Raw genomic sequence first — 16447 nt, forward strand, 5'->3', positions numbered from 1 at the left:
TGGGCAGTGGCATTTCTATCCAGGCTGCGTGGGTCATATGAGAGTGTATAAAGAATGGGTGATATCTAAACCAACTGGCTGTAACCTTCAGGTGGAGTAGGAAGCAAAGCGGGTGCAACTGCAACATTGCACCTCCCCTGGAACTGCCCTTGCTGGGGTCTGCTGTAAAAAATGAGGCCCCATGTGAGACCATCATTTATGGCTGGGTCTCCATAAGCCCTGGGGCTGGTTTGTGATGCTAGGCTCTCTACCTAAGGTCCAGGCCACCCCTGCATTTTGCCTCCACCCCACTGTTATTGTACAGCTTCCCATAAAAACTGGACTGGGCTTGTTTATAGCCACATCTTGGCCTACTCTGGGGCTCTGAGGAGGCTGGCAAAGGGATGGAGGGAGGGGCCCTCACCAGCTGTGCTCTGGGGTGGGGGTTTCAGCAATGGAAGGCTGGGGCTAACAGGGCTTAGTCCTCACAAATGCAGGACAGTGGTAGCAGAGGGTAGGCCCGCAGGGCAGCCCAGGCACAGGCTCTGGGCGGCTGCAGTGGGGTGGGGTGGGGAGGGAAAGGGGCACACACAGACTCAGACAGGCAGCCAGGATTGCAGCCTGGTATGTGAATCACTGCCCAGCATGGCAGGCATGTCTTAGTCTGTGAAGGGGAAGGGACTTGGATGTGTGTGTAGCGGGGAGGAGATTGAAGTTCCCATGGTGAGGGAGGGAGTGGGGCAGGGGCAGGGACTGGGGCAAATGGGGCCTTGAGGAGGGGGCAACTCATCAGATGGGGGCAACTCTTGCCACTGCACACACCCCAGGGGAGGCACGGGGGCATGTGCCCCCCGGATTTGTGTGTGGGACGGAGAAGGGCTGCTGCTGAGGGCTGGGGCTTTGCACCCCACTGCCGCTGCCCTGGGTGCCCCACAACGCCACGTGACTGCCACTGCTGACCAGGCATGGAACGTGGCGCAGCCTGACGGCAGAAGGTACATGGTACAAGGTACATCATGCAGCTCTGGAGGCAGTGGCAGTGGGGTGCAGAGCCCCAGCCTGCACCAGCAGTCCAACTCTGCCCTGAACACAAATCTGGGGGGCACTTGCCCCCATGCCTCCCCTGGGGTGTGAGCAGTGGCGAGAGCCCCCCCATGCTTCTGGAGGAGCCACTGGGGCTCTGACCGTCTGATGAGCCACCATGGGCAACTGGTGCCTCTTGAGTCGGGGTGACACGTGCCCCCCCCTGACACCAGTCAGCGACCTGGGGGTGGGTGTCCTCCATGGCCGATCTCACTGACCAGGGGCAGTCCCCCCCGTGGCTGATCTCACAAAAAAGTGGCTGCGCCACTTCCAGAAGTCCCGTGGCCACTTCTGGAAGTGGTGCAGCCGCTTTTGCTGGCGGACCCGCTCCCTGGCCTGTGCTCACAGGGGGGGCACCAGCACTTAAACAGAGAGCACAGCCTGACAAGGGGTGCACCAGAACTCTCAGCGGGTGCACGTGCACCCACATGCACCCCCTACAAATCACCACTGTGAGCCACCCTGTCCTCAGGGCCCCATTCGCCCTAGCCTCTACCCCTGTCCCACTCCCTCCCTCACCGTAGGGACCCCTGCCCCTCCCTCACTGTGGGGGCCTTGATCCCCACCCCCTCCCACCCCTTCCTGCCCCTTCTCCCCCACAGATTTACCTGCTGTGTGTGTGTGTTTGTGTGTTTGTACACAGCACCCCCAAATAATATTTTCTCCCTCCACCTATGGGTTTCAGGGATAGGAGTGGGGGGTACCTCACCGGCTGTACTTGGCGGCAGTGGAGTCTGACCAGGAGCTGGAGGCTGACAGGTCTTTGTCGGGGATCGTGCGGTCCTGCATACCCAGCGCATAGCGGCACTTGGCTGGTGGAGGGGGTGGGAGAAGAGTGAGAGAGAGAGAGAGAATAAGGAGCAGCCCCTTGGCATCCCTTATTTGCATTCTCCCCCCACCTCCCAGATCCCACCCAGCCTCTAGAGACCCCAACCAGGCTCTTGGCATCCTCTATAGTTTACTTGGCCCCTATAGCTCTCCACAAATCCCACCCAGCCCCTAGAGACCTCATTCAACATTTACTCACTCCTACATAGCCCACCTGGCTCTTGTAGATTCTACCCAGCCACTATAGATCTCATCCATCCCTTATTCACTTCCATATGGCCCACTCAGGCTGTATAGATCCTATCCAGCCCTTACAGACTCCAGCCACCCATTATTCAATCCCACATGGCTCTTCCAGCTTTGATAGGCCCCTATAGATCCCAGACGACTCCTACAGATCTTATCCATCCCTTATGCACTGCCATATGGATCCCTCAGCCTCCTATAGACTCCACCCATCCTGTGTTCATTCTACTACAGCCCTTCTAGAGACCTAGATATCTTATCCATCTCCTACATATCCCCTTATAGTCCATCCTGCCTCTATAGAACCATACATCTACTATAGTTTCCTCTGCCCCACACCCAGATTCTCCTATAGTCCATGTTAACCTTCTTCTGACCTCCCCCCAACATTTCCTTATAGCCCAGAAAGGTCCTGTTGAAGAATCAAGCCCCTCTAAGCCCTATACAGAGAGATTCTGTATATGTATCTGTATACAGGGAATAAATATGGGGAGACCCCACGTGTATCCCTCCCCCACCCTATATATTCCCCTATAGCCCACTGGGCCTCATTGATCCCTTATGTATCCCACCTGCCCCATACAGATTCCCCTAGCACCCACATGGCCCCTAGACAACCCATATGCACCCCACCTATTCCCTACAGAGTTCTATAGCCTACCTGGGCCTTATGGATCCCGTATGTATCTCATCCACGCACCCTCTATAGATTCTCCTGCAGACCACCTGGGCTGCACTGATCCCTTATGTGTTCCACCCACCACTACAGATTTCCCAATAGTCCCACTTGGCCCCTATACATCCCAATATGTATCTCACCCATCTCCTGAAGATTCCCCTATAGCCCACCCAGCCTCATTGATCCCACATGTATCACATCCACCCCTTATAGATCTTCCTATAGCCCCCTAAGCCTAATTGATCCCATCTGTATCCCCCCCATATGTACTCTCTTGGAGCCCACATGGTGTCTAGACAACCCATATTTAGCCCTCCCACTTCCTATCGAGTTCTATAGCCTACCCCAGCCTCATGGATCCTGTATATATCTCATCCACCCCTATAGATTCCCTTTTATCTCACCTGGCCCCTACCCCTTATGTATCCCACCCATCCTCTATAGATTCCCCTATAACCCACCTGACCCCAAGAGATCCCATACAAATCCCACCAACCCCCTAAAGATCCCCCATCTCCCACCTCCCCTCTGGTCCTCTACACTACACTTGTTTCCCTGTACTTCCTCTAAACCCTCTCCCACCACCCACCAGCCCATATACATCCCCTATGGCCCCTGGTAGGTGTGAGGCTGCAGACAGTATGGGGGTGATCTTGGGTCCAGACACCAGGAGGCGCTAGCTCCACACTCTCCAGCCAGGCTGGGATCAGGCCCCCAGATGCCCATGCATGTATACGTGTGTGTGCATACACACACGTATATGAAGTGTATCTGGTTGCATGCTAGCACATGCAGAGCATGTTCACTTACAGTTCCATGTGGTGGCATGTACTGGGTCCTGTATCCTGTCTGTCTTAGTGTGTTTGGCAGGGCATGTTGGCTTGTGCAAAGCATGTTCATGTGTGCTTACATCAGGGGTGGGCAAAATACAGCCCAGGGGCTGGATGCAGCCATTCTATCCGGCCCTCAGTGGTTTGCCAAAACTCAGTAAGCGGCCCTCCACCCAAAATAATTGCCTGCCCCTGGCTTACCTGTATGTGTGGAGTGGACACTGTGCCTGTTTTAGCCTTCTTGACAATGTGTGTGCATGTGCAGAGCGTGTTCACATGTGCTCACATATGTGTTGGTATGTGCAGACTGGGCCTGTGTGGATATGAGTGTGTGTGCATGTGCAAGGCATGGTCATACATGCTTACATATGCTAGCATGAGATGGGGCATGCACAGTCCCTGTCTTAGCATGCTTGATGAGGCCTGTGTGTGTATGTGTGCATGTGTCACGTACAAAGCATATTCTCCTGTGCTCACCTATAAAAGGTATGAACTATGTCTGTCTTAGCATGCTTGAGGGGGCCTATGTGCACACATGTATGTGTTAGTATGTACAAAGCATGTTCTTCTGTCCTCATGCATGCATTAGCATGTGCAGAGTGGGCATCATGTCTATCTTAGCCTGTGTGGGTACCAAGCCCAGGCTCTCACACCAGCCCATGTGCATCCCACATATCTGTGTGGTTGAGGCTCGGGGAAGGGCGTCTGTGAGGTGCGTGTGTAAATGTGTGCATGTGCACACACACATGTGTGTGTGTGGGGGGGTGCTAAGCTGAGCTGAGCTAAGGATCTCTCCCACCTTCCCAAGCAGGTAACCCAGGCTCACCAAGGTCGAAATGCCCCTCCAGCTCCGCAGTTCCGACAGATGCCAAGAGCAGGGAGCAAAGGATTATGGGGACCATCACGCCCCCAGGGGTCCTGGCTCCTCCTGCCAGGTTAGGCCAGCAAGGGTGTCTTCATGCCTAGAAACAGGAAAGAGAGAGGAGGTGAAGAGTGGAGTAGTGAGCACAGACAGCTTACACGGTACCAGGTGCGACCAGCTATGGGGTATGGCAGGCAGAAAACAGCCATATAGAACAACCCAGTATCTGTATGGGTCATGTAGTATGGATATGCAGCCAGTTCTGGGGTGTGGCAGGAAGAAAAGAACCATATAGAACAGGCCCAGCTACTGCCCTGGTTACCTAGCACTGAGATGCAGCCAGCTCTGGAGAGAGGAAGGCAGAAAACAGCTGCGTAGAGTGGCCCAGCAGCTGCATGGCCCACATAGCACATTAATGCAGCCAACTCTGGGATGTGACTGGCAGAAAACAGCCATGTAGGACAGCCTGACACCTAGAAAGGATGCGACCAGCTCTGGGGCAGGGCAGGGGAAGGCGAGGACTGGGATATCCTGCCCCCTCCCCATGCCAGGGACATTCCCCCAGGCTGGGTATTCCGGACACGTGAGTAGCCGCATTCCCAGCTGAGGCATCACGGCTTCCTGCCATTGTCACGGCTTCCCCCTGGGGACAGCTGGAAGGGACACATGGTGACCACATTCCCGAAACACACACGCCCATACTCCCACATGCTCCCTGTACAAACACACAGCCTGTGCACGCAGCCTTTGGCACACACACATACCACACTGCACGTGCACACTGTATGTAACATAGATCCAGCATACAGGAGGCAACGTGTGTGCACTGCATTACACAAGTATGTGCTTGCCTTCTGCAGTACACACATCTCAACACACACTGTGTGTACAAGCAGCTTTACCCACACACACACACACACACACACACACACTACATGCATGTGCTACATTATACCCACATGTGCAGGCATACTGCGTTACACACAGAAGCTGAATGTACAACTGGCCTAACAACCCGCCCCGCCCCGCCCCCCCATGCATGAGTATATTCCCTTATGTACCCACATACTCTGTGTGTATGTATGAACATATGTGTACATGTAGATAGGCATGTACACACATACAAACACACAGACTGCATGGATTCAGTTTTATGCACTCACAGATGCACAAACACATATATGCATATGCTGCATGTATACACTGCATCACACACACACGTACACCGTATGGATCTGTTACATTACACACAGGCTGCAGTACATAGTCACATACATGATGCATTACACATGCACACTGCATGGATATACCACCTGACATCCCCCACAGGCACATTCACATGCACTGCATGTACACATTATACGATACATACACATACACACACATGCTATGCATTGCACGCGCACACACACACAAACACACAAACAGAAACATGGAGCAGGTGCTCTCTGCATTTAATACACAGCTATGCACACACCCCACGCTACATGTGCATACTGTATTTAACATACATACATCATGCTACATGTACACACAGCATTACATTGTGTCACATTACACACAGGTGCACATGTGCACTACACACACACCTGCAGCAGGTACCCACGACCTTATATACCCACACACATGTGTACACATGCACACACATGCAGCATGTACACATGGTATTTAATACACACAGCATGCTGCATATGTACACTGTACTGGACATATATACACCATGCAGACTACATGCACATACTGCATTGCACGCACACACTGCATGGATATTCTGCCTGAGACTCCCACTCACACATGCTGTCTATATACACATACACACATTCAAGCGACATGTATACACTGCATTTAACATGTGCACATGCACACACATACCACACTGCATGTGCACGCTGTATTTAACATACATACATAGTGGATGCTACATACATATATATAGGCAGTCCTTGGACTTACGACACAATTGGTTCCTTAAAATTGCAACTTAAGTCAAAACGTTGTAACTCAAAACTGATTTTCCCACAGGAAACAATGTTATAAATGGGGGATTGGTTCTTGAACCAAGGCACGATACCCTATTTTCACCAAAAATAACCCAGAATTTTGTACTGAATCAATTATAGATGAGTAATATAGCTACATTCATGTATTTGTATTGTAAATAGCAATCATATTGATTTGGAAGGACTTCTTTGAGGTGACTTTGCTGGACTTTTTGAAGGGCTCTTGGCTGGCGTCTTCTCAGGAGTCTTGGCTGCAGGTTTTTCTGGAGTCTTGTCTGCTTTCTTAAAGAAAGTGTCCAAGGAAGTTTGGACAGATGATCTGCAGGGAGGTGGGCCATGCAGTGAACTTGTTCGCTGGTGTCGCGTCGGATCAAGCGTGGTAAAGTCGAAACTGACGTCAGAAAGTTGAACCAGGGTGTCAATTTATAAATGTTGTAAGCGCAAAATGTAATTTGAAATGTGGTAAGTCGAGGACTGCCTGTATACTGTGTTGCATACACACACAGAATGCATGTGCTACACCGCACACAGGTGCACGCTGCAGTACACATACACACATGCACACACCATGTGGATTCACTGCTTTACACACCCACACATACACGTACGTGAAGCATGTACATGTTGTGTTTACCACAGAGACAGACACGCACTCCACACTTGGGCAGACCATGGAACATACATACAGCATGCGTGTGGCATGTACACCCAGCATTACACACACACACACACACACTCAAACAGCATGGCCCTCCCTGTAGCCCAGCAGTGCCCTTCACTCCCATCCTGCAGTCTCTGCTACCCAGTGCTGCCAGGCCCAGCTGGACTCCCCCTCTACCCCCCTCCATGCAGTGGTGGGGGGGTGTGGGCACCCGCAGCCCAGCTGGCCCCACAATGCACGGCTGGAATGTCCCTCCTGGCAGCTGCTTTTATGGCAGCCGGGTAAACAGCAGCTGACAGGCTGGGGGTGAGGTGTGGGTGCCAGCTTGGGTCTGGGGGCAGGGGGATGGGCAGGGGGCTGTGAGTTGGGACTGAGGTGCCGGGATGTGGGCAAGGGACACCGCCACCCCCTCCAGGCCCTTCTCAACACCCCCACAGACCTGGGCTCCTTGAGGGAGGCACATTGGGCTGGGGAGCCAGCCACACCACCCTCCTTCACTCTGGGGGGCAAACATGGGGCAGCAGGTTGGGAGTGAGGGGCACCAGCAGAACAGGGGGCTGCAGGCAGGGTGGGGGGTATGGGGCTGGCACCCGCCTGGGGCCGTCTGACATTCCCGGCTCATAGCTGGGATTCCAGGCCTGGGCGCTCTGCTCCATGTACTGCTTCTCTCCCAGCTCCCGGGGGCCTCTGGGTCGCCCAGAGCCAAATACCAGCAGGGCACTGTGGGGGCAGCACAGCTGCTGAGCTGTGGGTCTGGAGTGAGAGGCACCCGCAGGGCCGGGTATGCATATGCGTGTGTAGCCAAGTGTGTGCATGTGTGTGTATGTGTGCAAGTGAGTGTCTGAGAGTGATTGTGCCTGTCAGTAAGAGTGTGCATGTGAGCGAGAGTGTCTGAGAGAGTCTGTGTATAAGTGTAAGCATGTGTATGCATGCCTGTGTGTTGGAGTGTGTGCATGCAGTGTGTACAGGTGTACATGTGAGTGAGAGGGTCTGAAAGTGAGTGTGTGTGTGTGAGCGTGAGAGTGTATATGTGTGAGAGTGTGCACATGTGAGTGTGAGAATGTGAGCTTCTGCGTGTGTGCATGCCTATGAGTGACAGCGCTTGAGAGTGAGTGAGTGTGTGAGGGAGTGTATGTCTGAGTGAAAGTGTGAGAGTGTGTGAGCATGAGTGTGTGCATGAGCATGTAAGCATGTCTTTGAGCATGTGCGTGTGTGTGTGTGTGTATGTATGTATGAACTGTGTCTCCCCCTCCCTTAGCTCAGCACCTTGCTGCCCCCAGGGCTCTATGGAGACCCAGCCCAATGGCCTGAGGTGGAACTGGGGGTGGGGGGGGGCTTGGGGCACACCCCCCCCCCCCCCCCCGCACAAACACAGTTATATACACACACACATACATGCACATGCAGATTCTTGTATACACATACACACACACACAGAGGCTTGTACGCACCCACACTACTTGATACAAATATTTGATCCCCCATGTACATGCACATACCCCTTTAAATGAACACACACACACCCCTTGTGCATAGAAACATCCCCTTGTAGATATACAGTTGTACACACACACACAATTGTATAGACACATACAGCCCCTTGTGTACAAACACAGTCCTTTATATAGGCACACGAAGACTTGTATACACACAGTTGTATACACATAAATATATGTACACAAACACACTTGCACACACACATATACAGGCTTGTATGCACACAAATACCCACACCTCTGCATACACATATCTTTGTACATACATATATACACACCCTTGTGTATAAACACACCTCTTTGTACACTCACAAACACATGTGCCTTTGTAGGCAGACAACTGTACACACAAAATTGTACATACATACACCCTTGTGTACAAATATGCTCCTTTGAATGTACACATGAAGCCTTGTACACACGATTGCACACACACACACACACACACACACACACACACACACACACGGGTTTGTACCTATGGAGTCCCCACACCCTTGCATACGCATATCTTTGTATACATACACACCCTTTGTAGACAAACACACCCCTTTGTACATACACACCTATACCCTTGGACACACATATACATGTACCTTTATATGCACACGATGGTGCACACACAATTGCATATACATATATGTATTCTTTGTATACAAACACATCCCTTTGTACAGGCGCACTCACCCTTGTACACACACATGCACTTGTGCATACACACACCCTCTTGTAGATATGCACACACTCCCCCCTTGTATATAAACACCCCCCTTGTACACAGACACACATACGCGCACACAAACGCACACATACAACCCGATGGTCCGTGACCAGCTCCAGTCAACGCCAGCCCCTGGCATATCATTAACCCTCAGCCAAATCCAACCACCTGGCTCTGACTCAGAGCCAGGAGCTGGGACAGACTGAGCCCCAGGGACGGATGGACAGATGGACACACACACCCACACACACAGAGGGAAGACTGGCTGTCTTTCCGTAAAATGGGGGCAGTGTCCCCCTGCTAATCACACACACATACACACACACACACACCTGCACACACGTTTTCAGACAACTGGGGCAGCATCTCTCTCACACACATCCCCATACATACACAACCACACACATTTCCATACAACAGGGACAGTGTCACCCCCCCCCCCCACTAAGTGAGAAGAAAAACCCAACCTTGAACTTGGAGCTCCCCACTCCCCACTTCAAGCCATCCCAGTCCCTTCCCACCCCACAGCCTACATGCCCAGCCCCGCTCTGCCCTAGTGGTGCGGGAGCCAGGCCCTCCTGGATGGATGCTGGATTCAGGGTCAGGCTCTCGCTGGAGACCTGGCCCCGAGAGCTTGCGGGGAGGATCCCCATGCTTCAAAACACAACCATCACACCCCGCAGCCTGTTGTGAGGAGTGGGACCTGCCTCCTGCATGCCTGGAGCCCTGTGTTGGCCCCAGGGTAAGGCAGGGTGGCGAGACTGGCTCCCCATCCCAATGTGCCTCCTTCAAGGAACCCAGGTTTGTGGGGGTGTTAAGAAGGGCCTGGGGGGGGGGGTGCCTGTGTCCTTTGCCCACATCCCCGCCCTCACCTAGGATATGGGGAGGCTGGGGTTCAGCCTTCCTCAGCCCGAGCAGTCTTAAAGTCCCCACTCCCACCATCCCCATGCCCCAGAGCTCTTGACAGGGCTGGAGGGTGGGGAAGAGCCTTGCTGGAAGTGGGGTCTTCCAGGATGGATGGATGGAGAAAGAGACCTGAAAATGGATGGGTGAAGGGATGGACAGAGGGACAGATAGTTGGATAGCTAGGTTGATGGCTGGAGACAGAGAGATTAATGACACGAGTTAACAACAGTAGTGCATATGTATATGCATGTGTGTGTCTGTACATATGTTTCTGTGTGCGTATGTGTATTCAAGAGGCCCCTGACACTCCCAAGGCAACACATACACTCCTCTGCCCCTGAACAATCGTTCAGAGCAGCATTACCCAACCATAGCATTTGCTATGACCATGTTTAGAAGTAATGAGGACTTTGATGGATACTTCAACACTGCAATGGCAAAGTTAGGTGCCTGGACGAGACTTCCAGAAGCACTTGACCCCGGTTGAAACCAAACAGCATCTAGTCCAGCAGTACTCAGCCTTTTAAGACTCAAGGCACTGCACTTAAGACTCAAGGCACTTTTATAAAATGCCAGCTCTTTGCTTTCACTAATTTTTGGCTACAGAAAAATACTAGATTCTTCTGGTGCAAAGAGCTCAGAAAGGCCACAACAGGTCAGAATGGTTTTGACACTATGGGTTCCTCTCTGAAATCTCTGGGTTTGTCTGGTGAATCCTGTTTGCACACCTAACCATGCTAACATTGCCTGGCAACCCGTGGCACCCTTGGAAGGATCTCCAGGAACCCTGGCTGAGAATCACAGACTCCTAGAGAAGTTGGGTTAGAGGGGACCGCATCTAGCCCAACCCCCCGCCTGAGGCAGGATCACCCCTATCCAAACCATCCTATATAAATCCATCTTCTAAACTATTCGTGAGACCACTATCAACCCTAACACAACACAAGACATCACACCTGACCCTGCCACAGGGAAAGCAGGGGAACCACAACAGTCAGTGTCTTCCTTCTTTAAAAGGTTGTGACTCAAGAGATCCCAGGTAGGGGTCATGTTCCCTGGTGCAGAGGAAGGCAAAACTTCCCCACAGTCCATTTGCCCACGGGGTAAAATTCCTTCCTGATCTCAAATATGGCATCTGGCTAACCCTGAATGGAGAGGCAAGACCTTCCAGCCAGGAGCCTCCAGCTTTATTACCCAACAGGAGCTCTAGCACAGCCCAAACAAAATCCCCACCCTTGGCTGCAGCCAACATCCAATGCCTCTGGGGAACAATTAGAAACACTCTGACACACGTAGCAGAAAGGGGGACAGGGAGGAACTAGCAGAGCCCAGAAGCCTGGGAAATACCCATAGTAAGACATAAGCATGCTTACACCTACATCATTCCCAACTAGTGGCTGTCCAACATCTTCTTGAACACCTCCAGTGATGGAAAGTCCATACCTTCCCCAGGCATCTATTCCACTACCTCCCTGCCCTAACAAGTTCTTCCTGAGATCCAATCTAAACCGACTTGGCTGCAACTTCAAGCCTTTGTTGCATGTCCTACTTCCGGCAGCAAGACAGAAAAGGTGGTATGCACTGATCTAGGCCTTGGACTCCCTGGAAAAGTGAGCTTGGAGCCTCCCTCTGCTGCCACAATCTTAAGGGGTAAAAGTACATTTCAAACCCTCTCCTTCACCCCTTTTCGCTTGGGGAAAATTAGTTTCAGACCCTGGTCCCTACTCTTTTTTTTTTGCTGTAGATGTTTCTTGTTCTCCTCTCTCTTCTTCTTGCTGGCTAAAAATGTGAATTTCAAATCCCGCCCACACACCTCCTGCCTGGGCAAAGGTCGGTTACAAATCCCTGCATATCCTAGCCTTTCAGTTCACATAAATATGTCCCTTGTCTGCATGAAATCGTGTTATGTGGATCAAAACTCCTGGCTTGAGTCAAGGGAGTCTGATTTTGTTTCACTTGGAATTTCCCTGCAGTTTATGAAGTCAGGATGGGTGTCCTTATAGCAGTGGTTCTATTCTATTCTATTCTATTCTATTCTATTCTAATGAAATGTAATGTATTTGGTTGCAATGTAATGCAATATACATTGTATCATAATATATCATATGTATTACTTGTAATTTAGTCCATTGCATTTTATTATGGTTTATTATTTAAATTGTGTCATATTATATTGCACTACGCATACCTAACATATATGATATTTATCTATGATATCATATATTTATTACTTGAAATATTCTATTGTATTGCATTACCAGTATACTGTATTTTATTATATACTGTATCATATAATGTCATATTTATTACTTGTAATCTATTCTATTTTATTACGGTTTATCATTTGAATTGTATCATATTATATTGCATTACCCATCAAACTGTCTGTAGTATTATATTTTATAATAATATAGTACAGTATAGTACATTACACCTTGTATTGTATCATATGTATTACTGGTAATATATTCTATTTTATTATGGTTTAATTGCATTATACATTATATCTATCATATGGTATTCATTACTTGTATTATTATACTATACTATATGATATTATACATTGTATCATATTGTATCATATTTATTACTTGTAATATATTCTATTATAGTATATGATGGGTTATTAATTGACTTGTTTTATATTGTTCTGTTCTGTTCTGTTTCTCCGTGATGATGATGATGATGATGATGATGGGGGTATATCACTGCAGACTGGTGGGCAGGGCATAGGTTAGATACCAGGACACCTGGGTCCTATCCCTGGCTCTGTGACTGGCTGGGGACAAGTCAGTGTCCCTTGCTTGAAAAGTTCCCCTTGCAAAGCCTTTGTCTTGTCTCTTTAGATTGAAAATCCACTGGGGCAGGAGCTATGTGGGCAGTGCCCGACACAGAGCGATCCCAATCTCAGCTGGGGCAGAAACTGCCTCTTTGTCTGTGTATGTGTACAGCGCCTGGTGCCACAGGGCCCCAAGTTTAATTAATACCTCTGTATAACTAATAGCATGCTATGTTATTTCTAACATTATTTCTATTGATCCCTGTCTTTATTGTATAGCCCTGGGTGTCACTGCATTAGTTTTAGTAAGACTGCCTTACTTTTTATATGTTGTTTAGTTTACCCAGTATATTTGTATTCACACTCCTATTATCATCATTATTAGCATTAGCATCGTTACTACTACTACAACTTGCAACGCATGCAGTGATTAATGTATTTAACTACCTAACACCCCGCTGCCCCCGAAGAAGACACCTACCTTTGTTTTGGGAAGTACAAATGAAGCAGGGGGGAAAAAGAGGGATTTCTTTTCCTTTTAACCAAACCATTACAGTTTCCTAATTCAATTTTCAATTGCTAGTTTTTGGGGGAAAGGTTAGTGGAGTATGTGAATAAATAAGGTGTCATATCAAAACATATATATAATCAAATATAGTTTGATTAATAACCTATAATCATGCATCCAATCACATATATGATTTATACGAATAATGCATCCTTGCCTATATAGCCAGATGTGCATAGTTTAACAATATGGAGCCATAGATGTGTGTGTGTATGTATGTGTGTACATATATATGCGTGTGTATATGTATATATATGTATGTATTTGTGTGTGTGCATGTTGTATATGTACAAATGCGTGTCTATACGTATCTGGGTGTGTATATGTGTGTTAGTATGCATGTGTATATGTATATGTGTGTATGTGTACAGGTGTGTATACATATTTGTATGTGTGTATGTACATATGTCTATATGTGTGTGTTTCTATATGAATATGTGTATATATATGTATGGATACATACATATGTGTCTATATGTATGTGTGTATATATGTGTGTGTGTGTATCTGGAGATGTGTGTGTATATGTGTATTTATGATTTATAACAACAATGCTGTTAATATTATTGAAACGTGTTTGTTTTTAATCACAAAGTCTGGTGTGTAATTCTATGATCTCTAGCAAAATTGCCTTAATTCTTATAGTTTCAATAAGGATAATGATGATTCTGATTATTATTTTGATTTATATCCTGCTCTATTCAGAAGGTCTGAGTTACCTACTAATTACTATTACTGTTATTTTGAGTAACTGTGACCATCTAAAATATACAATTAATCACAGCTCTGTGCATATCATTAATATATAACTTAAATACATACTTACATCAGCGTGTGTGTATTAAGAATATATTCTAAGAATGCTAATACTATTATGGAAACATTTTATTATGCTGTACTACATTATATTATACATTGCATCATATCATATCCTATTCATTACTTGTCATATATTCTGTTATATTTATTGTTTGACTGTGTGGGTAATACATGAATCTTTTGCCAAATTGCCTTCATAATTAGTGGTATTCTTGTGTTATCTGCTTTACTGTAATCCACAATAAAAAAAGCAGCAATGCTAACACTAATTTGCATAATTGCTCTGCCTCTGCTATTTATGACCACATTTATCACCTCAAACATCAGAGCAGATATAATTACTTAACTTCACTCCCTCTAGTGACTAGCTGTTATTTTTATTTTTATTTTTATTTTACCTCTCACAGCAACAGCGGTAGATCTTGCTATTCCCCATTGTTTAAATGTCGAATTGTCCGTTGCTGGGTATTAGTTTCTCCTTTTTGCTAATGGCCATGGGGCCTTGGCATTGTGTGGTCTTTCCCATGGTTAATTATCACCCACTATAATTCTTCGTGTCCATCCAGGCCGAATCACGTTACCTGCTAATGCGATTTCAATGGCCGGGAGTGATCGATTCACTGTTATTATGGTTCACAGGCTGCATAGATGATGAGTCTCACCCGTGTAAACTCGTGGAGCAGCTGGCTGAAGGGGAAGGGTCTCATGGGAGAGAGAGGGGTCGGAGAGAGTGAAGGTTTGAAAGCGGGATGAGGAGGAAACCATTTGGAGACAGCCCCCGAATGGGGCGGGTTAAAAATGGCTCAGGTCAGAGCTTATACCTGGCGCCTGCCGAACCTTTCCGAGACGGCTGCAAACTTCGGTGCCTGGAGCCAGACCTGAAATAGTCTCCGTCGGATTCCGATCTCAGGCCTACGCCGGCCTCGCTGAGATCAAGAAGCCGGGGAGCACCCCAGGGATCACTCTGGGTTTACTCGGAGGTCACCGACTTCAGAATCCAGCCTGTGTCCCTGGGGGTCGCTCTGGATTTCGACCAAGGTCATGGAGAGAATGGGCCTCATGCCATTGACAGCCACCAAGTTAAGAGCCGAGAAAATCGGAGACGGGAAATCCCCTTTTCTTTCCCCTCCACCGCCTCCCCTTCCCCTCTCCCGCCCCATGGAAAATGCATCCCAAGCGAATTACCTTCTCTGACCCTCCTTGCTTGTCTTACGGGGAAATATAATCCGCGGGAGAAAGAGAAAAGTCCCCGAGACAGGAGCCCAGGTTTGAAGCCACTTGGTAAATCCAGTTTCGGAGCCGGGGAGCGAGGTCTTCCCAGCAGCGAGTCTTCGAGGACTGGCACCCACAAAGCCCAGCCCTCCAAATCCAAGGAGTTGTGCACAATAAGAGAGAGAGAGAAAGAAACCAGGAGCTTTTTTTTTTTTTTTTTGGCGTGTCCCTGCAAAAGAGTCCAGTTCTGAAGGCTTCTGCTTTCCCCTGATCTCATCCTCCACCAGCCCCAGGATTTGCATAAACTTGTTTCTCCGGGAGCTGGGATTCGCTGGCAAAGTGTAGGCAAAGAGCCCAGACTCCCTCCCCCTTGCCGCCTCCTCCTCTTCTCAGCTGTTCGCCAGAGTTTTTCCCAAGAGGGGCCTCTCAGCCTCATTGTGCCTGGCTGGGCTGCCATCAGGCACAGAGAAAAGGAAGACAGAAGGGGGAGATGGGGGCGGGGGGGTTGCCTCAGAAATCACAGCTGAAAAATTCCCCACTTCCCTGTTTCTAGCTCAAGACCTGCAAGAAGAGGCCTGTCCCTTCTCACCTGCTCCCGCTCGGGGTGGAAAAGTATTAAGGGGTTCCCAGTCTCTGCCAGGGACAAGAAATCCACCCGTCTTCCTCTCCCGGGCTAGGGTAAAAAGTGAGTTTTAAGTCCCCTTACACACGCGTCTTTGTCCAGCTGAGAGGGGGAAAAAAAGTGAGTTGTAACCACCCCCTCCCCCCACCCCCCCAC

The 16447-nt window shown here is 48.9% G+C and overlaps 1 protein-coding gene across 3 annotated transcripts in view; it reads right to left on the reverse strand.

Moving 5' to 3' along the window:
- The window catches only part of DDR1 (discoidin domain receptor tyrosine kinase 1), a 34404-nt gene extending 18378 nt beyond the window's left edge, over positions 1-16026 (reverse strand). Inside the window, exons 1-3 of one of the 3 annotated variants that reach the window (XM_006034897.3) lie at positions 15643-16026; positions 4472-4607; positions 1772-1874 (exon numbers count right to left, since the gene is read on the reverse strand). In XM_006034897.3, the coding sequence (XP_006034959.2) occupies positions 1772-1874; positions 4472-4547 (179 nt within the window). In that variant the 5' untranslated portion in view covers positions 4548-4607; positions 15643-16026. Of the gene's footprint in view, positions 1-1771; positions 1875-4471; positions 4608-15038; positions 15171-15642 lie in introns of those variants that run through there. The other 2 variants (XM_014525300.2, XM_025216996.1) reach the window with 2 other exon arrangements.
- Positions 16027-16447: the final 421 nt, after the last annotated feature.

Source organism: Alligator sinensis, unplaced genomic scaffold (genome assembly GCF_000455745.1).
Source record: "Alligator sinensis unplaced genomic scaffold, ASM45574v1 scaffold1378_1, whole genome shotgun sequence".
Taxonomy (NCBI): domain Eukaryota; kingdom Metazoa; phylum Chordata; order Crocodylia; family Alligatoridae; genus Alligator; species Alligator sinensis.